The sequence below is a fragment of the Balaenoptera acutorostrata genome, chromosome 6 (assembly GCF_949987535.1).
Source record: "Balaenoptera acutorostrata chromosome 6, mBalAcu1.1, whole genome shotgun sequence".
Classification (NCBI taxonomy): domain Eukaryota; kingdom Metazoa; phylum Chordata; class Mammalia; order Artiodactyla; family Balaenopteridae; genus Balaenoptera; species Balaenoptera acutorostrata.
The window spans coordinates 82,396,665-82,419,953 of NC_080069.1; the positions used below are offsets into that span (position 1 = coordinate 82,396,665).

Genomic DNA, 23,289 nt, shown 5'->3' on the forward strand with positions numbered 1-23,289 from the left:
TTTTAAATTCTGCATTTAAGTCTTATAGCAATTTTTTAGTAAATTAGATTTGTTCCATTCACACTCTCTCCTAGATTACTGTTTCACACTTTATCACTTTTTAAACCCCCATTCTCTCTCAGCTCACTGCCTTGCATCTTACTTCACCAAGTAAATTGACACAATCAAAAGGGAACGTCCAAAGACCCACTGCCAATATCTCAGCTTCCTATGCACCAATATTTTTTACCTATACATTACAGTGACACATTTCCTAGTTATCATAGATACATTGTATGTGCTCCTATTTAAACATATGTTTCTACTTTTGCACTATATTTCATTCACTCTTGCCTCTTGAGACATTGATCCAACAATTCTCTTCTTTTTTTCTCCTACCTCAATAATTTTTGGCTCCCTATTGAATTGTTACAACCAGTGTAATTTCTTTCAACTAAAAAAAATTCTCTTGAACCTACTTTTCCTGCTACCTACTGCCCATTTCTTTGCTTTACTTTATAGCCAAACTCCTTAGAAGTGTTATCTATTACAGAAGATATATTCACTATCTCCAATTCTTTTTTTACCCATTTTTTCTTTAACCATTCCGAACAGGTTTTTGCTTTCAGTATACCATGACACTGGTCTCGGTAAGATCACCAGATCACCAGAGATCTAAGTATTGCCAGGTCCAGTGTACAATTACCGGTCTTTGTATTGATTACGTTTATAACATTTAACACAGATCCCTCCTTGATACAGTGTCCTTGATGTTACATCCAGGATATCTCACCACCTTGGTTTCTCTTTCTGTTCCAACATTTCTTATTCTCACTTATTGGTTGCTTGTCTTTTTCTCAACTGCTTAATATTGAGTACCTTGAGGCTCTCAGACCTTAGTCCTCTTCTCTGTTTCAGTTTTGATTTCAAATACCATATATATGCCAAAAACTTCTAGAAATATATCTTCAGCCAGATTTTTGTCCTGAACTCCAGACTTATCTATCCAACAACTTACATAAAATCTTTACTCAGGTATCTAAGAGACTTCTTAAGCTTTGTAGTATGTAAAACCAAACTCCTGATATCCTTCTACCAAAACCTGCTTTCCCACTGGAGTTAACGACAACTACATTCTTCCAGCTGCTCAGGCCAAAAACTTTGGAATCATCTTTGATTCCTTTCTTTATCTTACACCCCACATCTAATCCATCTAAAAGTAGTGTTTTGGATCTAGCTTAAAACACACGTAGAATCTGACCACTTTGTACTGCCTCACTCTTAGACCACCGTAGGCAGAGCCATCACCATTTTTCTCCTGGCTTACTACATTACATTCCTAACAAGCTTTCCTGTTCTAGTCTTCATCCCTTTTTTTTCTTTCTTCCCATTCCAACACACAGTACATTCTTAAACCTTAAGTCAGACTATGTGGCTGATCATCTTCGCATAATCTTTCAGTGGGTCCTCATCTCAGAATAAAACTCAAAAGTCTTTACAGTATCCCCAAGGCTTTACGTTATTTTGCCTCTCATTATCTGTCTTACTTCATCTTCTACTCTTAATGTGTTCCAGGCATGCCAGCCTCCTTGCTCTTCTACCTGGACTACAGGCATGCTCTGCTTGGAGTCTTTGCTCTAGCTTGTCTCTCTACCTGAAATGTTGTTCTTCTCTTCTGTGCTGGATAACTCCCTCATCTTCTTTAAGACTGTTGAAATCTCGCCTTCTTAATGACACCTCTGGTGGCCACTCTATTCTGATGCTGCAACCCCTGCCACTTTGCATATCCCAGTACTCCACATCCAACTTACCCTGTCTACTTTTTCTTCTTTCAAAAGCATTTTCACCTCCTAATATATTAAAATATGCTAATTTACTATTTATTGTCTATCACTCCTCAGGTAAAAGAAAGCTCCAATATGGCAGAAATGTTCACTGATAATCTCCCTGCCACCTAGAGTAGTGCCTAAATAGGAGTTTAATAAGTATTGGTTGAATGAATTCATGTTTTTAAACTTGTAATATGCTTGCTTACAACTAGGGATATTGCAAAAATTTACTGAAGGTTTTTCAGTAATGGTAATTCATGTAATAAACCAGTTAAAATGAAAATGTTTATAAATTAGTACCATGATTTTTGCTTTCATATATAAGTTCTGATGTGGTTTGGGAGACAAAGCCCAAGAAGAAGGCAAGATGGAAGCCAATGAGTGTAAAGCACACTGAGAAGTTAGAGAAAGAATTTAAGGAATATACTGAATCTTCACCGTCAGAAGATAAGGTTATTGAGTTGGACACTAACATTCCGGTAATATTTTTAAGTACTGATGTGAAGTTTTAATTTTTATCTGTTGTAATTAGATAAATCACAAGTTAGTTTTTCAGGAGAGACTAGTTTGTTTACAAAACAATGAATCCTATTATACATACTTTATATAGAATATTTTAAAGGGATAGTTCTCTGTATCAAGATTCAGACTTTCTTAAGCTGCTAATGATCTACTCCTTGGTTAACAAGAAGGCAATAAGTTGTTTAGTTTTATTTTTAAAACTGTTAAACTGTTATCGCTTTATTTGTTTGAGAAATTTTAGTAAAGTTATATAAAAAGTGATAAAACCAAGTTATAAGGATTATATGAATATTTTTGTGAATTGTATGGATATGGCGTATAAAGATCTCAGTCAAAATCTCATCAAATATTTAGCCTACTATTTAATATTATCTTTAAAGTTTTATGATACAGATTTCTAATTTTAATCAATTAATAAATAAAGAGAAATTCCATATTTGTGTGTGTGTGTGGGGGCATATTTTTCAGGTTCGCTTCACACCTAGTGGTACTAACATGAAGATTTTGCAGCCACATGTAATAGCTATAAGAAGAAATTACCTTCCAGCATTAAAAGTAGAATATAGCACATCTGCACATCAATCATCATTTAGAATTCAAATTTACAGAATACAGGTGAGTTTGAAAAGATAGTCAAATTTTATTCTAAAGGAATATGGCAGTAAATGTGTTCGCATCGTCTGTTTTGTCTAGTACTTAAGTTTCATTGTTGGACTAGAGTTTTTTTTGTTTTTTTTTTTTTTAATAGCTACTTTATTTTTTTTTTTATTTTTTTAAATTTATTTATTTTTGGCTGTGTTGGGTCTTCGGTTCGTGCGAGGGCTTTCTCTAGTTGCGGCAAGTGCGGGCCACTCTTCATCGCGGTGCGGGGACCGCTCTTCATCGCGGTGCGCGGGCCTTTTTACTATCCCGGCCCCTCCCGTTGTGGGGCACAGGCTCCAGACGCGCAGGCTCACTAGTTGTGGCTCACGGGCCCAGCTGCTCCGTGGCATGTGGGATCTTCCCAGACCAGGGCTCGAACCCGTGTCCCCTGCATTAGCAGGCAGATTCTCAACCACTGCGCCACCAGGGAAGCCCTGGACTAGAGTTTTTGATTCCTTCTACTTCTTAAATTTTGTTATTCTAGTCAGGTTCTATAATTAACATATTAATATACTGACCTGTTGTTTGTTTTCTTAGATCCAAAACCAGATACATGGTGCTATATTTCCATTTGTGTTTTACCCCATTAAACCTCCTAAGTCGGTCACCATGGATTCAGGTTTGTTTGTATTTTTACATTGTCATAAAAATGGTTGTATTAGCTATTTGGTTTCTTTTACTATAAAAATATGAAGTGAAACCATTCTCAAGTTTAGTGTCTATAGGATTGGAAAATTAAACAGCTTGAAAAAAGACCAGGAAGTACTCAACTAACTTCAATAAAACTGAGTGAATACTGAAGAAAAGATTATTTAGAAATATATATATAATGTTTAGAGATATTAATTTTTAAAAAAGATTACTAATTTGTAAACCCCTAATTTAAAAGCCACTAGAACCTTTGAATAAAAAGATAAGACTCTGAGAGCCTCCCATCAAGCCTCTTAGATAGCCTCAACCACCAGAGGGCAGACAACAGAAGCAAGAAAAACTACAATCCTGCAGCCTGTGGTCCAAAAACCACAGTTACAGAAAGACACAGAAGATGAAAAGGCAGAGGGCTATGTACCAGATGAAGGAACAAGAAAAAACCCCAGAAAAACAACTAAATGAAGTGGAGATAGGCAACCTTCCAGAAAAAGAATTCAGAATAATGATAGTGAAGATGATCCAGGACCTCGGAATAAGAATGGAGGCAAAGATTGAGAAGATGCAAGAAATGATTAACAAAGACCTAGAAGAATTAAAGAACAAACAAACAGAGATGACCAATACAATAACTGAAATGAAAACTACACTAGAAGGAATCAATAGCAGAATAACTGAGGCAGAAGAACGGATAAGTGACCTGGAAGACAGAATGGTGGAATTCACTGCTGCAGAACAGACTAAAGAAAAAAGAATGAAAAGAAATGAAGACAGCCTAAGAGACCTCTGGGACAACATTAAACGCAACAACATTCGCATTATAGGGGTCCCAGAAGGAGAAGAGAGAGAGAAAGGACCAGAGAAAATATTTGAAGAGATTATAGTCGAAAACTTCCCTAACATGGGAAAGGAAATAGCCACCCAAGTCCAGGAAGCGCAGAGAGTCCCATACAGAATAAACCCAAGGAGAAACACGCCGAGACACATAGTAATCAAAGTGGCAAAAATTAAAGACAAAGAAAAATTACTGAAAGCAGCAAGGGAAAAACGACAAATAACATACAAGGGAACTCCCATAAGGTTAACAGCTGATTTCTCAGCAGAAACTCTGCAAGCCAGAAGGGAGTGGCATGATATACTTCAAGTGATGAAAGGGAAGAACCTACAACCAAGATTACTCTACCCGGCAAGGATCTCATTCAGATTCGATGGAGAAATCAAAAGCTTTACAGACAAGCAAAAGCTAAGAGAATTCAGCACCACCAAACCAGCTCTACAACAAATGCTAAAGGAAATTCTCTAAGTGGGAAACACAAGAGAAGAAAAGGACCTACAAAAACAAACCCAAAACAATTAAGAAAATGGTCATAGGAACATACATATCGATAATTACCTTAAATGTGAATGGATTAAATGCCCCAACCAAAAGACATAGACTGGCTGAATGGATACAAAAACAAGACCCATATATATGCTGTCTACAAGAGACCCACTTCAGACCTAGGGACACATACAGACTGAAAGTGAGGGGATGGAAAAAGATATTCCATGCAAATGGAAATCAAAAGAAAGCTGGAGTAGCTATACTCATATCAGATAAAATAGACTTTAAAATAAAGAATGTTACAAGAGACAAGGAAGGACACTACATAATGATCCAGGGATCAATCCAAGAAGAAGATATAACAATTATAAATATATATGCACCCAACATAGGAGCACCTCAATACATAAGGCAACTGCTAACAGCTATAAAAGAGGAAATCGACAGTAACACAATAATAGTGGGGGACTTTAACACCTCACTTACACCAATGGACAGATCATCCAAAATGAAAATAAATAAGGAAACACAAGCTTTAAATGACACAATAGACCAGATAGATTTAATTGATATATATAGGACATTCCATCCAAAAACGGCAGATTACACGTTCTTCTCAAGTGCGCACGGAACATTCTCCAGGATAGATCACATCTTGGGTCACAAATCAAGCCTCAGTAAATTTAAGAAAATTGAAATCATATCAAGCATCTTTTCTGACCACAACGCTATGAGATTAGAAATGAATTACAGGGAAAAAAACGTAAAAAAGACAAACACATGGAGGCTAAACAATACGTTACTAAATAACCAAGAGATCACTGAAGAAATCAAACAGGAAATAAAAAAATACCTAGAGACAAATGACAATGAAAACACGACGACCCAAAACCTATGGGATGCAGCAAAAGCGGTTCTAAGAGGGAAGTTTATAGCTATACAAGCCTACCTAAAGAAACAAGAAAAATCTCAAGTAAACAATCTAACCTTACACCTAAAGAAACTAGAGAAAGAAGAACAAACAAAACCCAAAGTTAGCAGAAGGAAAGAAATCATAAAGATCAGAGCAGAAATAAATGAAATAGAAACAAAGAAAACAATAGCAAAGATCAATAAAACTAAAAGTTGGTTCTTTGAGAAGATAAACAAAATTGATAAGCCATTAGCCAGACTCATCAAGAAAAAGAGGGAGAGGACTCAAATCAATAAAATCAGAAACGAAAAAGGAGAAGTTACAACAGACACCGCAGAAATACAAAACATCCTAAGAGACTACTACAAGCAACTTTATGCCAATAAAATGGACAACCTGGAAGAAATGGACAAATTCTTAGAAAGGTATAACCTTCCAAGACTGAATCAGGAAGAAACAGAAAATATCAACAGACCAATCACAAGTAATGAAATTGAAACTGTGATTAAAAATCTTCCAACAAACAAAAGTCCAGGACCAGATGGCTTCACAGGTGAATTCTATCAAACATTTAGAGAAGAGCTAACACCCATCCTTCTCAAACTCTTCCAAAAAATTGCAGAAGAAGGAACACTCCCAAACTCATTCTATGAGGCCACCATCACCCTGATACCAAAACCAGACAAAGACACTACAAAAAAAGAAAATTACAGACCAATATCACTGATGAATATAGATGCAAAAATCCTCAACAAAATACTAGCAAACAGAATCCAACAACACATTAAAAGGATCATACACCACGATCAAGTGGGATTTATTCCAGGGATGCAAGGATTCTTCAATATACGCAAATCAATCAATGTGATACACCATATTAACAAATTGAAGAATAAAAACCATATGATCATCTCAATAGATGCAGAAAAAGCTTTTGACAAAATTCAACACCCATTTATGATAAAAACTCTCCAGAAAGTGGGCATAGAGGGAACCTAACTCAACATAATAAAGGCCATATATGACAAACCCACAGCAAACATCATTCTCAATGGTGAAAAACGGAAAGCATTTCCTCTAAGATCAGGAACGAGACAAGGATGTCCACTCTCACCACTATTATTCAACATAGTTCTGGAAGTCCTAGCCACGGCAATCAGAGAAGAAAAAGAAATAAAAGGAATACAAATTGGAAAAGAAGAAGTAAAACTGTCACTGTTTGCGGATGACATGATACTATACATAGAGAATCCTAAAACTGCCACCAGAAAACTGCTAGAGCTAATTCATGAATATGGTAAAGTTGCAGGTTACAAAGTTAATGCACAGAAATCTCTTGCATTCCTATACACTAATGATGAAAAATCTGAAAGAGAAATTATGGAAACACTCCCATTTACCATTGCAACAAAAAAAATAAAATACCTAGGAATAAACCTACCTAGGGAGACAAAAGACCTGTATGCAGAAAACTATAAGACACTGATGAAAGAAATTAAAGATGATACAAATAGATGGAGAGATATACCATGTTCTTGGATTGGAAGAATCAACATTGTGAAAATGAGTATACTACCCAAAGCAATCTACAGATTCAATGCAATCCCTATCAAATTACCAATGGCATTTTTTACGGAGCTAGAACAAATCATCTTAAAATTTGTATGGAGACACAAAAGACCCCGAATAGCCAAAGCAGTCTTGAGGCAAAAAAATGGAGCTGGAGGAATCAGACTCCCTGACTTCAGACTATACTACAAAGCTACAGTAATCAAGACAATATGGTACTGGCACAAAAACAGAAACATAGATCAATGGAACAAGATAGAAAGCCCAGAGATTAACCCACGCACCTATGGTCAACTAATCTATGACAAAGGAGGCAAAGATATACAATGGAGAAAAGACAGTCTCTTCAATAAGTGGTGCTGGGAAAACTGGACAGCTACATGTAAAAGAATGAAATTAGAATACTCCCTAACACCATACACAAAAATAAACTCAAAATGGATTAGAGACCTAAATATAAGACTGGACACTATAAAACTCTTAGAGGAAAACATAGGAAGAACACTCTTTGACATAAATCACAGCAAGATCTTTTTTGATCCACCTCCTAGAGTAATGGAAATAAAAACAAAAATAAACAAGTGGGACCTAATGAAACTACAAAGCTTTTGCACAGCAAAGGAAACCATAAACAAGACAAAAAGACAACCCTCAGAATGGGAGAAAATATTTGCAAATGAATCAACTGACAAAGGATTAATCTCCAAAATATATAAACAGCTCATTCAGCTCAATATCAAAGAAACAAACACCCCAATCCAAAAATGGGCAGAAGACCTAAATAGACATTTCTCCAAAGAAGACATACAGACGGCCACAAAGCACATGAAAAGATGCTCAACATCACTAATTATTAGAGAAATGCAAATCAAAACTACAATGAGGTATCACCTCACTCCTGTTAGAATGGGCATCATCAGAAAATCTACAAACAACAAATGCTGGAGAGGGTGTGGAGAAAAGGGAACCCTCTTGCACTGTTGGTGGGAATGTAAATTGATACAGCCACTATGGAGAACAATATGGAGGTTCCTTAAAAAACTAAAAATAGAATTACCATATGACCCAGCAATCCCACTACTGGGCATATACCCAGAGAAAACCGTAATTCAAAAGGACACATGCACCCGAATGTTCATTGCAGCACTATTTACAATAGCCAGGTCATGGAAGCAACCTAAATGCCCATCAACAGACGAATGGATAAAGAAGTTGTGGTACATATATACAATGGAATATTACTCAGCCATAAAAAGGAACGAAATTGAGTCATTTGTTGAGACGTGGATGGATCTAGAGACTGTCATACAGAGTGAAGTAAGTCAGAAAGAGAAAAACAAATATCGTATATTAATGCATGTATGTGGAACCTAGAAAAATGGTACAGATGAGCCAGTTTGCAGGGCAGAAGTTGAGACACAGATGTAGAGAATGGACATATGGACACCAAGGGGGGAAAACTGCGGTGAGGTAGGGATGGTGGTGTGCTGAATTGGGCGATTGGGATTGACATGTATACACTGATGTGTATAAAACTGATGCCTAATAAGAACCTGCAGTATAAAAAAACAAACAAAACAACTAATACTAAACTTTCATTGGGTTATTTGTATGGAAATATGTTAATATAAATGTTTCAGACATTACATGAAATTTCTAAAAATGTAAAAAAAAAAAAAAAAAAAAAGATAAGACTCTGAGTCTGTTTTCACAAAGACTTCCTAATGATTCTAATGCATACTTCTGGTTTAAAATCACTAATTTAAAGGATCAGTTAACCTTAGAGTGAATACAGATAATTAAAAAGAACAATCCTGGAGTCTGAAATTAAGGTTGTGATAGATCTTACAAATATCAGTAATTTTAATTGATACTCATGATTTAGCAAATAATTTAGTTGTCCACTGTGATGTGTATTAAATTGCAAGAAAATGCTTATCTTTTGTTTAAAGCATCATTAATCATATTTATTAATCTCTACAGCACCAAAGCCCTTTACAGATGTCAGTATTGTCATGAGATCTGCAGGACATTCGCAGATATCACGTATTAAGTAAGTGTCTTAATACATTTATTGTGTGTGCTTTTAATGTTTTAATTTAAATATGAGTTAATTGTACTCTTAAATAAATTTCAGATGAGTCAAAGATTTAAGTGTAAAATATTAAATTATAAAGGTCATAGGAAAAATCAATTATTTCATAATCTTGGAGAGTCAGAAGGCTCCAAATGAATTATACCTAGGTATTAACAGTAGTCATTTCTGAATTGTGTATATTTTGTTATTTTCTTTTTTATTTGTTTTCTCTATTAAGTTGTCTATAATTACTGCATACTGTTTTAGAAACAAGAAAATAATATTTTCAATTCAGTCACCACCCAGTTCAAAAAATAGAACACTGACAGAAACATCCATCTATGTATCACTCCCGTATTTCTTGTTTCCTCCACCCTATCACCAAGATAAATACTATTTTTATTCCCTTTTTAAAATACTGTTTTATTGTTTATGTGTACCTAAACATTATGCTTCTTACTTTGCCAAAATTTTTCCTAATTAAAAAAAATTTTTTTAACTGTAAATATATCCTGGGACTTGCTTTTTTCATTCAGATTTTTACTAAAATTTATTTTGTTGTATGTAGCTAGAGTTTATTTATTATAACTAGTATGTAATATTCTCTTGTGTGACTATATACCACGGTTACTTACCGATTTCCTTTTTGTAGGCATTTTCATATTATGAGTTTGTTGCCATTATGAATAGTGTTGCCGTGACATTTTTTAATTCATTCACCTAAAAAGTTCTAAGTTTCTATGTTTTAATATTTATCTAATATTTTTTCCTATATAATTTTGTTAATGCAGTTAATCGATGATTTTAAAATGTTTTTTACCTTGTATTATAGGTATTTCAAAGTGTTGATCCAAGAAATGGATCTCAGGTTGGATCTTGGGTTTGTCTATGCTATATCAGAACTTATGACAGCAGCTGAAGTAACTGAAAAAACAGAGGTAAGACTTATAACAATATGATGGGAAGAATTAGGGAAAGAGGAGGACTTAAAAAAATGGTAACATTATACATTCTTAAATGTATTAAAATGGTTTTAAAAATTAAAATTTTTTTATTATGCTGCCATGGTTCTACATTGGCAGATAACACATTTTCAGATTATAGAAGTTGGAAGCAAGACAAATAACCTTTTTAAGATGACTTAGCAAATAGGAGGAAAGGTTTTAGGCCAGTAGTAGGGGGAAGAGGATAATCAGTCATGTTTACATCACTTTTTTCCTATTTTATTTTCCTGGGTTACTTTTGTGTTGATTAATAATTTAGAAATTTGGATATGACCAGGATATTTGATGAGAAAAGGGATAAGGCAAATAAAAGGTAAGATGTTCTTGCATATACCTACACACATATTCCATGTACTTTAAACCATCTTTAGATTACTTATAATACCTAGTACAATGTAAATGCTATGTTAATAGTTGCCAGGGTGTGGCAAATGGAAGTTTTGCTTTTTGGAACTTAATGGATTTTTTTTTTTTTTTTTAATTTTCAATATACAGTTGGTTGAATCCACTGATGTGGAACCTTGTGGATACAGAAGGTCAACTGTATACTGAAACAGTGCTGGATACTTGTCCCCCTTTCTCCAAGGCTTATTATTGTTATTGGTTTATTTATTAGTTCAGTGACTGGCTGGATTATTTTATTGAAGTCTACCCCACCCCCACCCTTACCTTTCCCTGCATTGTTCAGCCTTTGATGTCGCTCCTCAGGGAGGTGAAGATTTGGGACACCTACAGTTACCCTGGAATAAAAGTGGTTTTTACAGGGCTCTCTGCATTTCTTTCCATGATCACAGCCGCTAATTGCTGGATGATTGCTCTGGTTTTTTTCAGTAATGCCTTAGGGCATAAATTGCTCTACAGACTAATCCAGTCAAATTTCGCCTCCTTTGAAGGAAGTGATCTGAAGATAAGTGTTTGATATTTGTTCCAACCCCATCTCTTTCCCCAGTTCTTTCACAAAAACTAACAGGCCTACAGTTTAGCCTGTATCTTCACTGAATCAAGGATTTTCCTCCCAGTTGCCTTTCACCACAACATTCACTGTTTCCTAGAGCACTCTTAGGCCTGAACTTTACATGTTGTTGTAAATGAAGTCAGTTTCTTTGGGAAGAGATTAGGAGCTATCTGTTTTAAAGTCTACTCCCACCCCCCCACCCCCCAACCCCCGCCCAGGCAATATCTCTGGACCAGAGCTTTGGAGCTCTGGAGGTGGGCCAAGGGTGATCAGACCTCAGTATTCTCAGTGGTGTCACACCCAAGTAGAGCCTTTGTTCTCTGAGTGGAGGCTGGGCAGAAGAGGGAAGCTCCTTCTTCCCATGTAGTTTAGCCTCAGCAGCTAGTAGCTGGGGGCAGGATGAGAAGTGCTGACCTCTGTTCCTCCCAAGAAGAAAGTCTTCCAGTTGGAGGTGGGGCAGAGAGGGAACTCTGAGTTCTTGGGTCCACCAGTCTAGATTGGAATTCTGGCTTACTGAGTTGGGAGGGGGAACTGAGAGAATGGTCCTTTTTCAAATACCACAGACTCACTTTTCCTACCAAATTTTTATAGATTTTCTTGAATAGATGTTTTATTTGGTTATACCCTTAGGACCATTCATAGAGGCCTGAAAAGTTTGTTTTTTTAAATAAATTTTACCAGTTTCACTGGAGAGCTAAAGAGCTCCTTACACCATTATCCCAGAAGTGAATTTCTGGATATACTTTTAATAAGGTTATCATTTTGAAGTTTTTGTTAATCAGTTAAAATGTGAATGTTGGGCCATTTCTCAACACACAGAAGTACTAGATTTGTGAGCATTTGGAAAAGAAGTAGTGTTGATTATCAAGAATGAAAGCAGTAATCACTTCATGAAAAATTACTTTCAGTGCCTTCCCTTTTTTGATTATATTAGTGACCTCTGTAGATGTCAGTAATGCATTTATCAAAAAGCTACAAGTACATTATGATTGTATTATTCCTAAGAAAGTGTTGATGGATTAGTGGCCTTTTGGAATAAAATCTATGGTCACGTGAAGAAAACCTTAGTGTCTTTTAATGCACTGGATGGAAACATATAAGATATGCTTATCAGCTTGTGAGTGACCGAACTTTCCTAACAGTAGAGATGTTAGTTTCCCTTCCAAAGCAGTAAGTTCCCAATCATGAGCAATGTTGAATCTGGATATTATGGGGGAGTATTCTGCAGCGTGTGAGCTATTAGCTTAATACTTATACAGAAATATCCCTTAAATTTTTAATATTTTATGTTCCTTTATAGGTTGAACTTTTTCATAAAGATATAGAAGCTTTCCAAGAAGAATATAAAATAGTTTCATTAGTAGATTCATCACAATTCAGTCTCTATGAATACTTTCATATATCTCCTATCAAGGTAGGGGAAAAATAAGTCATTTTTATTATCCTTGATAATCTAGGTAATAGCAGATTGATTTGATCTCTTTGGGGGAATACAGCATTTAAATTATGTTCTTTAATAGTATATAAATTCTATAACTTCACAATTACAAATATAAGTAAATAACAAAGAAATGATAACTTTTAAATTTTTATTTATTATTTATTCTTATAATAATTTTTTATCATGTGGAAATAATAGTGGAGCCACCTACAGTATGTGTTTATATGTTTACATCTAGACGTAACATTATGTTAACTTGCTATCCATTAAGGTGTTGAGTGACAATTCTCAAACTTTTGTGTATGATATTAGTATAAGTTTGAAATTAATTTATAAAGTAACCTTGATTTAAAAATTGAAGATTGAATGGAACTAAAAGTAAGTTCTTAACATAAAATTTCTTTTTTTTTTATAGAGGGGTTGTTTCTTCCTTTATTTATTTATTTATTTATTTATTTATGGCTGTGTTGGGTCTTCGTTTCTGTGCGAGGGCTTTCTGTAGTTGTGGCAAGCGGGGGCCACTCTTCATCGCGGTGCGCGGGCCTCTCACCATCGCGGCTTCTCTTGTTGCGGAGCACAGGCTCCAGACGCGCAGGCTCAGTAATTGTGGCTCATGGGCCCAGCTGCTCCGCGGCATGTGGGATCTTCCCAGACCAGGGCTTGAACCCGTGTCCCCTGCATTGGCAGGCGGATTCTCAACCACTGCACCACCAGGGAAGCCCACATAAAATTTCTCTGAGTTAACTTACATAATACTTGAAGAAAATTCCTGTATAACTACTTATACTATATATAATACATATAATACAAAAGTGCTTTTTAACTAGCTTTACCATGCTAACTTAATTCTAATAGTTGAAACGTTCACTTTTGGAGATATTTGAGTTAATTTTCAACAGTTTCAACTTCTAGATTGTTAATGTTATTAAAAAATATATGAAGATTAATATTTTCCTAGGTTTACCAAAAGAATTGGATTGAACTAAATATCATACATTACATGGTTGAATTTAAATTTTTTAAAGGGCTGTTTAGATTTTAAATTCTTTTAACATTCCAGTTATTAATTTTGATATAATCTAGGTAACTTTGAAATCTTATTTATGGTATAGTGAATTTAAGATGATATTGAATTTTAAGAGTTAAAACTGTCATTATGAAGAAAGTGCTTTAAATATTTCTCTCTTTATCTCTTTAGTTGCATTTAAGTGTTTCACTGAGTTCAGGTGGCAAAGAAGCTAAAGATTCAGAACAACCTGAAGGACTGATGGCAGTTCATTCTTTAAATCTTTTGCTGAAGAGTATTGGTGCCACTCTTACAGATGTACAAGATGTAGTTTTTAAGTATGTTTAATATTCAAATGTATAAATTGATGAAAAGTCCATTTTATGTTTACATTAAAATTTTATAAGTGAAAAAGTATGTAAAGTACATTGCAGATCATAGGTTGAATATGGTTTTTTGCTGTTAAATGGAATATAATTTAAGTAACATATTGCCTGGTAACCCTTAACTGTTAAATAACAGAATAATTATTAAATAATTTCCTTAAGAAAGAGGGACAGAGGTCATGCAAGTTTGTGTGTTATATAAGGCCTTTTTGGCCTAGGGAAGGATTCCTAAGAAACTGTGTATACCCAAAGGTGTGATGTGTGGTGCTTAAAAGATGTTGCTTTAAGGCCTGTGGGATCAAGACTCTTCAAAGCATGTGTGACTAGAAGAAAATGAATGCCATGATAGCAGAAATGAAGGGATCAGTTTAAATGTTACAGTCAAAAATTTAATGTGAGTCATAATGTAAGCTATTAGACTATCTGACCAAAGAGACTGAGAGAGTCTGAGTGGAGACTTTAGATGAGCATGACCTTTGCAGATAGCACCTAGAACTATTATTAAGAACAGTAGTAAGAATCAGTGAGTTTAATAAGACATAACTGTAAATCTAGATAAAAGTTAGGAAACAGTCAAATTAAAAAACACAAGTTTGAAGACATCAGAAATAGGATGAGATTTCTAATCTTGCTGCTGTCCTATCCTTAGCATAGAACTTCCCAATTAGTGGATCCAGGTATATGCTGTGAATAGGTTATAAATAACCTGATGGTGATTCTTCAGCTGTCAGCTGATCAGGCAGGACCTGCAGCAGCTGAACCCTGGCCATTCTTGAGCAGCCTCTTCCATTTATCTCAGTGCGTCAGGCATTTCCTGTGTGGGCCATGATAGGACAGAATTGAGAAATATAGTTCATGTCCAGGCGTCAGACCCAAGGGGTCTCTAAATTGCCTGAATTATGTGAAAATATGTGTATATTGATGGCTTTTCTGAAGATAAGATCCATAGCTTTTATCAGATTCTTAAGAGGGTTCTTTGACCAGAATATGCAGAGATGTATATAGGAGTGGATTTTCTGACTGGTATGGGAAAATGTACTAAAAGGAATTTTTTTGGAGAAGAATTCTAAAGAAAATAAAACCATTCATTAGTATTAAAAACATAATCTCCTTTTCTCTATATATTTATACATTTTTTTGTGTTTTTTTTTTCAGGCTTGCATTTTTTGAACTCAACTATCAGTTCCATACAACATCTGAACTACAGTCTGAAGTAATAAGACACTATTCAAAACAGGTTTGTCTGAGATTATTTTACCGAGGGACAGAGTGATAAAATGGTGAAGCCATATGTCTATATAGGTATAATGATTTGGCCAGGAAGGGAATAGCCGTTTCAAAATTTTCAAACATGGTTTTTTCCCTCAGGATTGTAGAAAGGAGTTGAGCCCAACCACCATTTCAGTTTTTTGCCTTTCTACTTGTAGCCTTTGACAGAAATCTTTCCTGGATCAGTGTGGACTAGATGTAAATCTTTAAATAATAATTAGCTAAGTAATTCACCTCCCTTACTTAAAAAAATAGGTCAAGGGAAACTATTTATCAGTAAGTAACTGATAAACACAGGGTATTTTTAGTGTAATTAAGTTGTTTAGTCAGGTAGATATATTATTTTAGTGGATTTTTGTCCACCTCTGAAGACTCCTGTATTTTGTGGTATAGTTTATAGAGCATTGAGATAGCTGTTGTATGGTGGACAGATCACTGAGCATGACTTAAGAGGTCTGGGTTTGGATCCCAGTTTTGCTGTTTACCCACCATAGCTCTGGGCATCATTTGACCTGTATGTTTCTCTAGTCTATAAAATGGTGGCAGTAATAATAACTGTCACACATAGTTGTAAAAGTATTTTGAATATTCTAAAACTTTATGTAAATAGGTCATATTATTTCTCATACTCTAACACCAAATTGCTTTTTAAAACTAAGACTACTGATGAATAAGGTGATATGGTTTAGGTTGAAATTAGTGGTGAGGGTGTTAGCCTGAAAAAAAACTGGATGTGTGTACTGAATATAAGGAAAAAAATATTAAGTCTGATAATCTGATTTGACTAATGTTTACATTTCATTTTTAGGCCATTAAGCAGATGTATGTACTCATTCTTGGACTTGATGTTTTGGGAAATCCCTTTGGCTTGATTAGAGAATTTTCTGAAGGTGTAGAAGCATTTTTTTATGAGCCTTACCAGGTAAAATAGTTAATCTTGTGTTGTGCAATATATCACACTAATACTTTTGAATAAATAGTGCATCCCATTAGCAGACACAAATTACCATATATAAAATAGATAAACAACAAGGTCCCTACTGTATAGCACAGGGAACTATATTCAATATCCTGTAATAAACCATAATGGAAAAGAATATGAAAAGTATATATATACATACATATACACACACTTGTGTATATATATGTATAACTGAATCACTTTGCTATACACCAGTAACTAAAACATTGTAAATCCACTATACTTCAATTAAAAATGATAGTAATAATAATCACCCCAGTTGTTAACTTGAGTTGTAGTTGTGAATGGATTTTTGGAAACACAACAAAAGGACATTATTTTGAAGCAAACAATGGTAAGAGGTTTTTGAGAAGTCTTGGGAGAAATATTTACCTTTTCCTTCAGAATTTAAACTTAAGACTTTACTAAGAAATACCAAATTTTAAGTGTTCTGTTGGAATATTAAAGGTGGATAAAATTTGTACTATAGTAGAAGGAAGATTCCCATGGACACACAGTCTTGCTTTGCACAGTGGTGTGGGACAGTAAAAATAACCATGCAAGCTGACACTGTGTGAAACAATCTTAATAATCAATGGCAAAAATTATGATTGTTCTCTGTCCCTTAAAAATTTCTGTCAAAACATTCAAAACTCTCCTACTTTCACTTTTAAACATAGAAGATAATGAAAAATAAAGTAAAACTAGTATTTACTTTGTACACTGTAATCTAAAATATTAGAAATATTAAGAATTAAAGTGTTTTTATTTCTTTTTTTAAAAAGTATATAGAGTAGTTTGTGGTTACCTTCTCATCATATAACTTATAATCTGAGTAAGCATCTTTTGTACACTTTGGTGAATAGTCATATTCCTTTCTAAGTTTGGATCAACTTCCAACATTTTATCCTTTGTACTTTGAATGTCATGAAATATCTGAGAATTATGTTAATGTGAAGTTTTCTTCTGATGTCACTTTCTCTGGGACATCTTTATTCTTTTTGTCACTACTACTTTCCTTGTATATACCAAAAAAAAAATTTACCTTTAAAAGTAAGCATAGGGCTTCCCTGGTGGCGCAGTGGTTGAGAATCCGCCTGCCAGTGCAGAGGACACGGGTTCAAGCCCTGGTCTGGGAAGATCCCACGTGCCACAGAGCAGCTGGGCCCGTGAGCCACAACTACTGAGCCTGCGCATCTGGAGCCTGTGCTCCACAACAAGAGAGGCCGCGATAGTGAGAGGCCCGCGCACCGCAATGAAGAGTGGCCCCCGCTCGCCGCAACTGGAGAAAGCCCTCGCACAGAAACGAAGACCCAACGCAGCCAAAGATTAATTAATTAATTAATTAATTAATTAATTAATTTTAAAAAGTAAGCATAACTTTATTATTATTCTTTTTTGACCCTTTAGGGAGCCATCCAGGGTCCTGAAGAGTTTGTGGAAGGAATGGCACTGGGACTGAAAGCACTAGTTGGTGGAGCTGTTGGTAAGAAACAGAATGCCTACCAAGAATGATTATGCTAGAAAGTAATGATATGTTTTGTTTTACTAAAGGTATTACAATTTTGCTAGGTGGATTAGCTGGTGCTGCCTCCAAAATCACCAGTGCTATGGCTAAAGGGGTAGCAGCTATGACTATGGATGAAGACTACCAACAGAAGAGAAGAGAAGCCATGAACAAGCAACCAGCTGGTCTTAGAGAAGGCATCACTCGTGGAGGAAAAGGATTAGTTTCTGTAAGAAATTTCCCATGGTTGTGAACATTTTAGGAATATCTTTTAAAGCCACGATCTGTGAGTAAGGAAATAGACATAAAACTTTCATTCACTCAAATATTATTTGGATGTTGGTGGAGCAGTGGGTTGTGACATAATAAAAAATATGTCAGTAGCCTCCAGAAATATTCTGTTTAAATAAAATACTTAGGAAATATGTTAATTCTTATGGTATCTAGAAAGCAGATCTCTGCATTTCTTTTGTAAGCCAGACTTGGTTCTTCAAGGTATCATGTCAAAGTATTGTAAATTTTCAATTGTGCTTTTCCTCTAGGGTTTTGTAAGTGGCATAACAGGAATTGTTACAAAACCGATCAAAGGCAAGTATAGTGATTCCTTTGGGTGATATATATTACCAAGGCTTTCATAAATTGATTCCATTTTTGTTCCTAATCCAGTTGTCTAAAACTCTTGTCTTTTTTCTTTCCAGGAGCTCAAAAAGAAGGAGCAGCTGGTTTCTTTAAAGGTGTTGGGAAAGGTTTAGTTGGAGCAGTGACAAGGCCAACTGGAGGCATCATAGACATGGCTAGCAGTACATTTCAGGGAATAAAAAGGTAAATTCTCTTTGATGTAAAATATAAGTAAAATGCTTAAACCAAGAGAAATGAGATAAATCTCTTTGGCTTGAGGCACTTAATTATGACCCTGCAATAATGGCAAGTTGCATATGATCTTCCTAATTGCTTTTGATACTTCTTAAATTGTTGGTATTGCATCATTTCAGCTTTGTAGAGTTCTACTTTATTTGTCATTCATTCCCAGCAGCCTTGGCAGGGAAGGTTTGGCAAGTTAAGCTTTTCACTTACCTTGATTAAAATACATTACAATAATGTAATGCTATACATCAGTTATAAAATTAGCAAATATAATATTCTGTCTCCTTTTTTGAGAAATAAAGAATGGCATTTTAGATTCCTGGTTCAAACTCAGTTTGTGTTCACCCCTTCCTTTATGGTCTTATTTTGTTATGAAACTATTACATCCTTTCCCTCTATTTCTCTTCACTTGTGCAAATAATTTTAAACATGTTCTCTTTTCCTCCAAATTAAATTTAGCATAAGACTAAAATTTAGTAGTTGTGTTATTGTTACCTCTATTATAGAAGTTTGTAACACATAAAACAATTGATTAAATTCATACTAATGAATTTAACTTAGAAACCTAACTTAGAAAATTGGTGGGTGGATATCTCCCTGACCTTTTTTCTTTTGTACTTTCTCTGGCTTTCTGCTCTATTGGAATAAGTATTGTCATTAAATTAGTTGCTCCTTTTAAGTCAGTATTTCATACTATGCCCATAATGGGGTGTTTCCAGTTTTAGTTTAGAGTTAAGGTTGGAAAAAAGGGTACAGTTTTTTCTACCTGTAACTTTAGTTTCACAAATATAATTATTGAGTCATAGTCATCAGAGAAGCTCAAAAGTCAATAAATCATAAGGAATTAACCATGACAATCAGACAAGAAAAGGAAATAAAAGGAAATCAGATTGGAAAAGAAGTAAAACTGTCACTGTTTGCAGATGACATGATACTATACATAGAAAATCCAAAAGCTGCTATCAGAAAACTACTAGAGCTCATCAGTGAATTGGTTAAAGTTGCAGGATACAAAGTTAATACACAGAAATCTCTTGCATTCCTATACACTAACAATGAAAGATCAGAAAGAGAAATCAAGGAAACAATCCCATTTACCAATGCATCAAAAAGAATAAAATACCTAGGAATAAACCTACCTAAGGAGGCAAACGACCTGTACTCTGAAAACTACATGAGACCGATGAAAGAAATCAAAGATGACACAAACAGATGGAAAGATATACCATGTTCTTGGACTGGAAGAATCAATATTGTCAAAATGACTTTACTACCCAAGGCAATCTACAGATTCAGTGCAATCCCTCTAAAATCACTAATGGCATTTTTCACAGAATTAGAACAAAATATTTTACAATTTGTATGGGAACACAAAAGACCACAAGTAGCCAAAGCAATCCTGAGAAAGAAAAAAGGAGCTGGAGCAATCAGGCTCCCTGAGTTAAGTCTATACCACAAAGCTACGGTAATCAAAACGGTATGGTACTGGCACAAAAACAGAAATATAGATCGATGCAACAGTATAGAAAGTCCAGAGATAAACCCATGCACCTATGATCACCCAGTCTATGACAAAGGAGGCAAGAATATACAATGGAGAAAAGACAGTCTCTTCAATAAATGGTGCTGGGAAAACTGGACAGCTACAGGTAAACTAATGAAATTAGAACACTCTCTAACACCATACACAAAAGTAAACTCAAAATGGATTAAAGACCTAAATGTAAGGCCAGATACTATAAAACTCTAAGAGGAAAACATAGGCAGAACACTCTTTGACATAAACCTCAGCAAGATCTTTTTCAATCCACCTCCTAGAGTAATGAAAATAAAAATAAAAACAAAAATAAACAGAAATAATTAAACTTAAAAGCTTTTGCACAGCAAAAGAAACGATAAACAAAAAGACAACCCTCAGAATGGGAGAAAATATTTGCAAATGAAGCAACCGACAAGGGATTAATTTTCAAAATATACAAACAGCTCATGCAGCTCAGTATCAAAAAAACAATGCAATCAAAAAATGGGCAGAAGACCTAAATAGACATTTCTCCAAAGGAGACATACAGATGGCTAAAAAACACATGAAAAGATTCTCAGCATCACTAATTATTAGAGTAATGCAAATCAAAAAACTACAGTGAAAAAAAACAAAAAAAAACTACAGTGAGGTATCACCTCACACTGGTCAGAATGGCCATCATTAAAAAGTCTACAAACAGTAAATGCCAGAGAGGGTGTGGAGAAAAGGGAACCCTCCAACACTGTTGGTGGGAATGTAAATTAGTATAGCCACTATGGAGAACAGTATGGAGGTTCCTTAAAAAAACTAAAAATAGAGCTACCATATGATCTAGCAATCCCACTCCTGGGCATTTATCTGGAGAAAACCATAATTTGAAAAGATACATGCACCCCATTGTTCATTGCAGCACTATTTACAATAGCCAGGACATGGAAGCAATCTAAATGTCCATCGACAGATGAATGGATAAAGAAGATGTGGTACATATATACAAAGGAATATCACTTAGCCATAGAAGAAATAATGCCATTTGCAGCAACATGGGTGGACCTAGAGATTGTCATACTGAGTGAAGTAAGTCAGACAAAGACAAATATGATAGTGCTTATATGTGGAATCTAAAAAAATGGTACAAATGAACTTAGCTACAAAACAGAAATAGAGTTACAGATGTAGAAATCAAACTTACGGTTGCCCAGGGGCAACGTGGGGGAGGGATAAATTGGGAAATTTGGATTAATGTATATACACTATTATATATAAAATAGATAATAATAAGGACCTAATGTATAGCACAGGGAACTCTACTCAATACTCTGTAAAGGCCTGTATGGGAAAGGAATCTAAAAAAGAGTGGATATATGTATAGGTATAACTGATTCACTTTGCTGTACTCCTGAAACTAAAACAACATTGTAAATCAACTATACCCCAATAAAATTCATTAAAAAAAATTAAATGTCCTTCTTTGTGTCCAATAGGAATTTTTTTTTTTAAGTCTAATTTTTTTCTGATTTTTGTATAGCCATTCCAGCTCTCTTTTGGTTATTATTTACATGGTATATCTTTTTCCATCCTTTTACTTTCAACTTATCTGTGTCTTTGACTCTAAAATGAGCCTCTTTTGGACAGCATATAGTTGGATCACATTTTTTTATCCATTCTGCCAATTTCTGCTTTTAATTGGAGATTGATCCATATGTATGTGTCTGTACATATGGATACATTACATGGTAAGCTCTTAATATTTGTTGAATATGTGAATATTTGTTGAATGAATGAATGAACAATAAATGAGTCTTTCTCATGTAGGTCCATACAGTCAAAAAATGTTAAATAAAATATTACCAAATTCAGCAATGTGTGTATGTGTTTCAAACAGTACATATCAAGCCTTAGAAGGAATGTGAGGGTATGTGAACATTAGAAAACCATGTAATGTGACTTAAAGCATTAATAGTTTGAAGGAGATAAACCACAGGATCACAGCAATGACCAGGGGAAAATTCCGTATTTAAAATTCATTGTTCATTCAAGATTTTCAATAACAATGACAAAAAAAAAGAAGTTAGCAAACTAAGAGTAGAAATGAATTTCCTTGGCTTAACAAGCAGTGCCTTAAAAAAAAAAAAAAAGTTGCTGATATCTGTGCTTCATGAACTCTTAGAAGCTTTACCTTTAAAGTTGAGAATGAGAGCAGGATGCTTGCAATCCCCTCATGTATTTCGCATTGTGCTGGAGGAGCTAATAATGCAATATAGTAGGAAATAGGAAAAGCAAAAGAAATTAAAAGTCTTAAACCAGAAAAGAAAAAGCGGTACTCATACGCTGATTCTCTGATTATTGTCGACAAAGAAAATCCAAGAGAATCTATAATCACACTTCTTTACAGTTCTACATTTGTCTAGAGAACTTATTATTATTTGTGTCAAAAGACAGAATTTAAAAAAGAGAAGTGATGTAATAGTCTCATTTTATCCAAAAGAAGATCTTTTTTTTAGTAGTTCCATTTTAAAGTATACTTAGGAGTATTTGAGTAGTTATTAAAATCAAGTTATATGTTTTCCCTCTAGAGCTACAGAGACTTCTGATGAAGTGGAGAGTCTGCGACCCCCTAGGTTCTTTAATGAAGATGGAGTTATCAGACCTTACAGGTTGAGGGATGGTACTGGAAATCAAATGCTACAGGTGGGTGAAGAAATATCTTATGAATTAAGATTAATATAGTCAAGTCAGCTTTTTTTTAAAGTAGCTATATAATGCTTTAAATATATATTAGATTATTTGGGCTTTTATATGTTTTGCTTAATTCCATTTAAAGTTTCTTACATTTACTTAGGTTTTAAATGTACATTTATTTACTGTAAG

The 23,289-nt window shown here is 34.7% G+C and overlaps 1 protein-coding gene across 4 annotated transcripts in view; it reads left to right on the forward strand.

Annotated features, from left to right (window-relative positions):
- Positions 1 to 23,289, forward strand: part of VPS13A (vacuolar protein sorting 13 homolog A) — a 273,046-nt gene that overhangs the window by 219,416 nt on the left and 30,341 nt on the right. For all 4 annotated transcript variants that reach the window (XR_009008570.1, XM_007182294.2, XM_007182295.3 and 1 more), the window contains exons 55-68: positions 2,134 to 2,287; positions 2,799 to 2,945; positions 3,510 to 3,591; positions 9,410 to 9,479; positions 10,336 to 10,441; positions 12,763 to 12,876; positions 14,102 to 14,247; positions 15,451 to 15,532; positions 16,373 to 16,486; positions 17,936 to 18,011; positions 18,098 to 18,261; positions 18,575 to 18,620; positions 18,731 to 18,854; positions 22,995 to 23,109. Coding sequence is in view for 3 of the 4 variants with exons in the window: in XM_007182294.2 (XP_007182356.2) it covers positions 2,134 to 2,287; positions 2,799 to 2,945; positions 3,510 to 3,591; positions 9,410 to 9,479; positions 10,336 to 10,441; positions 12,763 to 12,876; positions 14,102 to 14,247; positions 15,451 to 15,532; positions 16,373 to 16,486; positions 17,936 to 18,011; positions 18,098 to 18,261; positions 18,575 to 18,620; positions 18,731 to 18,854; positions 22,995 to 23,109 (1,540 nt within the window). In the remaining variant the exon portion in view is untranslated. The remainder of the gene's footprint in view (positions 1 to 2,133; positions 2,288 to 2,798; positions 2,946 to 3,509; positions 3,592 to 9,409; positions 9,480 to 10,335; positions 10,442 to 12,762; positions 12,877 to 14,101; positions 14,248 to 15,450; positions 15,533 to 16,372; positions 16,487 to 17,935; positions 18,012 to 18,097; positions 18,262 to 18,574; positions 18,621 to 18,730; positions 18,855 to 22,994; positions 23,110 to 23,289) is intronic.